The 5993-nt window shown below is 34.8% G+C and overlaps 1 protein-coding gene across 2 annotated transcripts; it reads left to right on the forward strand.

The window, feature by feature from the left end:
- The first annotated feature begins 1468 nt into the window (after positions 1 to 1468).
- On the forward strand, positions 1469 to 4336 carry LOC129236043 (uncharacterized). Of its 2 annotated transcripts, XM_054870230.1 has the most exons (4): positions 1469 to 1547; positions 1610 to 1699; positions 1906 to 1995; positions 2059 to 4336. In XM_054870230.1, the coding sequence occupies exons 1-4, from the start codon at positions 1540 to 1542 to the stop codon at positions 3989 to 3991; spliced, it is 2121 nt and encodes a 706-aa protein (XP_054726205.1). In that variant the 5' UTR covers positions 1469 to 1539; the 3' UTR covers positions 3992 to 4336. The 2 variants fall into 2 exon arrangements, with proteins under 2 accessions (XP_054726205.1, XP_054726204.1); XM_054870229.1 differs by having other exon boundaries at positions 1906 to 4336.
- Positions 4337 to 5993: the final 1657 nt, after the last annotated feature.

The following is a 5993-nucleotide window of genomic DNA, read 5'->3' on the forward strand; positions in this document are numbered from 1 at the left end:
CAAATTGTTTTTTTTCGTCGACGATTTAAACAAAGAGTCATGTAATTCTCTCATCGCTGCAATGTAAATCTCTCTTTGAGCGGATCTCTCACAACATAAATGCACACACAAAAATCCGTTAGTAAAGGGTGTTTTTTTTAGAGGTTAGGTTTTCAAGTTGGCACTACTTTTTTCGTAGATGGTCTTTTTGACAGCTGTCACTTGATTTATGCTCAGTTTGGTTTACCATTTCATAATAATAGACTTACACCTGAACAACGTTTGCAAATCGTGCAAATTTATTACGAAAATAATGGTTCGGTTCGCGCGACGCATCACAAGAAAATTTTGTTCAGCGATGAAGCTCACTTTTGGTTGAATGGGTATGTCAATAAGCTAAATTGTCGCATTTGGAGTGAACATAATCCACAAGCCATTGCTGAGACGCCGTTACATCCTCAAAAAGTCACTGTTTGGTGTGCTCTATGGGCAGAGGGAATCATTGGTCCATATTTCTTTAAAAATGAAGCCGGCCATAATGTTACAGTCAACGGAGAGCGCTATAGAGCCATGACTAATGACTTTTTCGTGCCTGAATTGGACGATGTTGATGTGAACGACCTTTGGTTCCAACAAGACGGCGCTACATGCCATACAGCCAACGCAACAATCGATTTATTGAAGGAAACTTTTGGTGAGCGCATTATCTCGCGCCGTGGACCTGTGGCGTGGCCTCCAAGATCGTGCGATATAACACCGCTGGACTATTTCTTGTGGGGCTATGTGAAGTCGCTTGTCTACGCAGATAAGCCCGAGACGATTGACGTCTTGGAAGAGAATATTCGGCGCGTTATTGCTGACATACGGCCCCAATTGCTGCAAAAAGTGGTCGAAAATTGGGCCTCTCGGCTGGAATTTATTCGAGCCAGCCGCGGCGGCCACTTGCCCGAAATCATTTTTAAAACATAATGGTAAACCCTTATCTTTATAATAAAGCTAAATTCTTGGCCATACCATTAAACTATATACGTTTTATTTCATCTTGAAAACCTAACCTCTAAAAAAAACACCCTTTACATAAGTCTTTGACGACCTTAAACCGGGTGATCTGGGTCGGCTGGTCAAAATGAAAATTTTGCGATAAGATCACCCTGAGAATAATGGTTCTAGAAACAGATTCTTCTTCGTGCTTTGCAGCATGTGATGTCCAGTGTTGCCATTTTAGCTTTTTTCAAGCTAGATTTAGCTTTTTTTGTTTTCGTTTAGCCGGAAAAAATGTAATTTAGCTTCTAACTTTTTTTTAGCCTTTTTTCGAATTTTTTTTAGCTTTTTTTAGCTTTTTTCTAAGATTAATAAAATTCGATAGTATAAAAATTGTTAATCTAGTCTCCACAAAGTATGTATAGTGTGTGTCCGCTTAACACTGAATGGCAGCACGAACAATCGATTATTGCACTGTTCTTTTCACCGCCAACATTTCCATGTATAAATGCAAAATAATTTTCGAACATTCCTAACGATTCGCGCCGCGTTGTTGCATCGAGTAAAATTTGCAGAAATATGGAAAGGTAAGTTAAAATTGTGCATTTAAAGGTAAAAATTGTTAAATTTATGTTATTATACCTATTAGATATTTTAAAAAAGCTGTGCCGGCTCCAATTGAGACATCTTCGAGTGAAGAGGACAATTTGAATGAAGTTGAACCGAAAAATACTAAAAGGTAAGTGCGTACATACATACCTATGTATGTTTGTATGCACAAATGTATTGCATACTTTCAAGAAAATTCTAAGAGTTTGCCGTTTAACGTAAATATTATCAATAAAAGCAACGAAAATCTAATTTATTTTCGTTTATTGATAAATTTAACGTTAACATGCAGCCCTGAAGTAACTATTGTGAAATAAATAGTTGTGTATTAAACAGGTGTTCCCAAAGAATTGATTTACAAACATCCGAGAGTGAAAGTTCGTGCAGCTATTCGGATGAGGAATCACCGCGCAGAAAGACCAAAAGGTATTATATTCACATGCCGCTTTTATTGTTTTTTATATTAAATGACGTTTTTTTGTGGCGCAGATATACCCAACAAGTGAGAAAAGCTTGGTTCAGCGATAAAAGGTTTAAAGATTGGATATCTGAATATGATGACAAAATATTGTGTAAGTTTTGCGGCTGTAAATTGACACCAAAATTATGCACTTTGATAGCGCATGCAAATACGAAAAAACACAAAGCAACAGCAGGTCCATTTTTAAGAGGAAAGCAGGCAACAATTTCTTTTAAAGCTGTTGGTATTATTTATGATACAAAGCGAGCCGAATTAGCTAACGCACTTTACGTCGCTTCACACACAGCTATCTGTTCCGTAGATCATTTATCTACGATTCAAAGAAACTCGTTTCACGACAGTTCAATAGCTACAGGAATAAAACTGGCTCGATCAAAATGTAGTGCTTTAATTCGAAATGTGCTATGTCCATATTTTAAAAATCGGTTACTTTCTGATATCGGTAGCAATCCATACAGCTTAATTATTGATGAATCGACAGATATAAGCGTTAAAAAGTACCTCGGAATAGTGATAAGATATTATAGCGCTACCAGCAAATCAATTGTTAATACATTTCTTACACTATCAGTTATCGAGGATTGCACGGCAAAAGGATTAGTAGATTCAATCTTAAAAACATTGAGTGAGTTTGGGTTAGATATTAAAAACTTAAGGGGCTTAGGAACAGATAATGCTAGTGTTATGGTAGGCAGAAACCGAGGCGTGATTTCTTTATTAAAGCAACATCAACCTAATATTGTTTTAGTTCCATGTGTTTGCCATTCGATCCAATTGGCTGTTTCGTCTGCTTCGAAATTACTTCCCAATAAAATTGAATTTTTGATATCAGAAACATATAACTGGTTTTCTAAATCCGCAAGTAGACAAAATAGCTATTCCATGTTGTATGCTGCCATAAATGATGGGCTAGAACCTTTACAAATGGTTAGAGCCTGCTCTACTAGATGGCTGTCTATCGAAGTTGCCGTTAAAAGAGTAACCAGTCAATGGTTGGAATTGAAAACGCACTTTGGTATTGCTGCAACAGTGGAATGCTGTCATAAAGCGAAGCTGTTGGCAAATCTGTTCTCTGACGAAAATTTAGCTTATTTAATGTTCCTTGGCCCTATATTAAAAGAAGTTCAAATGGTGAATAAGCTTTTTGAAAGCAATTCTGTAGACCCCCTCAAGATGTTCAGTGACTTAAAGTATCTACTTTCAAATCTTTGCTCACTTGTTACTTACTCCTCAGAAACTTTTGACCCATTGTCTTCTCCGTTGTTGCCGTTATTAATTCCTCTTCCTTGTTTCCATTACTCCTTTGAGGAGTTTATGAAAACAAACATTAATGATATAGATACAGAAAAAAATATACGAGATAACTGCCGTAGTTTTCTTATTAAACTAATAGAGCAATTACGCCAACGTTTGCCAAGTAATATCGACACTTTGAAAAATATTAATTTCTTTTCTATGGAAAAAGCACTGAGCGCTGTAAAAACAAACATATTTGATAGTTTCAAACAAGAAAAATGTAGATATACATCTGACGAGATAAGTAACATAGAAATGCAATGGAAGAAATTGCATCTAATCGAATGGGAAGGCATAGATTCCACAGTTGCATTTTGGACACAGGTTCGGGAGTATAAGAATGCGTTCGGGGAAAATCCTTTTGCCAGTCTTTCTAATTTTGTTTTTGAATTTTTGGTTCTGCCGCTGAGCAATGCGGAGGTTGAGCGTATTTTTAGTACGATGAATAATGTAAAAACTAAGGTGCGAAATAGGACTAGTACTACAATGTTAAATGCAATTTTATGTATAAGGTATGGACTAAAAAAAGAAAAGAAGTGCTGTCATGACTTTGTCATAACAAAAGATCTCATTAGTCTCATGAACAATTCCAGTATTTATTCTTATTCCTCGGATGATGAAGAAAATTTTGACATAGAAATATAATAAGACTTTTACAGCCCAATCTAATATAAACGCATTGCGGTAACTTTTTGTCAAAAATTGTCTCATGTACATACAAGTTGTATGAAAGTAACATAAATTAATTTGCGTGCGTAAAAACCTAATTTGATTTCCAATTTTGGTTCTGCGTGACACCAGGGTTTGACATATACACACATATTTTTATCAAGAAAACTTGTGTTTATATCGGTTAGAGCAAAAAACGTCGTTTATGTTCGTGCGTTTATATTAGGTTGGGCAGTTAGTAAAAGGCGCATTTTTTATTTTGTTAACTGGAAGTGGAAATAATTTTATGAAGTACAAATTGCAATGTTTCGTAGCTTTATATTTACATATATGATGCAAAGCATCAGTGTATATACAATATATACTTTTATGAAATTGAAGTACAAATTAAATTTAATGTTTCACTACATGTGTAAAATAGTTATGCTAAGATTGTTTTTTATGAAAAATTTTATGAAATACAAATTGCAATGTTTCGTAGCTTTATATTTATATGATGCAAAGCATCAGTGTATATACAATATATACTTTTATGAAATTGAAGTACAAATTAAATTTAATGTTTCACTACATGTGTAAAATAGTTATGCTAAGTATTGTTTTTTTTTACAATGAAAATAACGAATAAAACGTAAAAATGGCGTTGTACTTTTAGCTTTTTTTTTAGCCTTTTTTCGATTTTTTTTTAGCTTTTTTTAGCTTTTTTTTTTATCCATCTAGCTTTATTTCTGAAAATGTTCTGGCAACACTGGTGATGTCGTCTAGGAAAAGCAACATTCACCTATGAGTAAAGCCATGTCAAGTGATCCTCGAAAATTTCACTAAGTCACGGATTTGAGCGCAAGATGTCTCGTTGTGTAGTCAAAGTCATGTTAACGCTGTTCTATAAATATTTCGCGCAAATTCCAATTTTAGCAATTGTTATTAACAATCAGATATTGACAGTTTTGTAACTTGATGCGCTTTTCAGTCCTACTCAAAGTGCAGAAAGTGAGACGTAGTTGTACGCTGCTTCAGTTTGCGCGGTCCCTCAAGCCGCCGCGCGACCGATCAGCCGATGGCAGCAATGCCACCGTCGAGCGCATCAAGTTACAAAACAGTCAATATCTCGGGAATGGAGTAAAAGTACAAAATTCTAATTTCAGATTATTGAAGGTAAACGTTTTCCGCACAATTATTCGTAAGTCCGATTGTTTAACAGCGTGAAGAAAACATGAAAAAATGCAACTGATTACAAAAAGTTATTATTTATTTATCTATTTGTCACAATAAAAATAGTTATTAATACTTAAAAAATAGTACAGACAATACTTGACTGGTATGCAAAATTTCACGTCATTATCTATTGTAGTTTTGGAGTAATTCATTTTTCAATTTAATTTTGCTTAAAACTTTGATTGTTAATAACAATTGCTAAAATTGGAATTTGCGCGAAATATTTATAGAACAGCGTTAACATGACTTTGACTACACAACGAGACATCTTGCGCTCAAATCCGTGACTTAGTGAAATTTTCGAGGATCACTTGACATGGCTTTACTCCTATGTAATTTTCATGAACAAACGATATACCTAAATTTTCGGCCATGAAAAATAAGAGACAAAGAGTTTTCAAACACCAGCATGGCCAAAGGTGAAACTTGGGTAAACAAATTTGCGAATTCCACCTTATGCCTTAGGTGTAAAAATATATAGACAGTCACAATAAATCAATTTTTGTTGAATTGCAGGGGAATGAAAATACGTTTTAGTTACTGAATACAAAAATATCTGCAGAACAAACCTTCATTCCACTTGAACTGTACACTTTCGCTGCCAATTTCCGCTACTAGGCAATGGCTTGTCATTAAAGTCCCATTTAATAATTTAGCAGGCAAGCCCAAATTGTGGCTTTTGCGGATATTTCTTAAAATCAGAAGCAAAAAAACACCAACAACAAAAAAGGAGAAATAAATATTTTTTTAATCTTAGACTAAG

Source organism: Anastrepha obliqua, chromosome 1 (genome assembly GCF_027943255.1).
Source record: "Anastrepha obliqua isolate idAnaObli1 chromosome 1, idAnaObli1_1.0, whole genome shotgun sequence".
NCBI classification, from domain to species: domain Eukaryota; kingdom Metazoa; phylum Arthropoda; class Insecta; order Diptera; family Tephritidae; genus Anastrepha; species Anastrepha obliqua.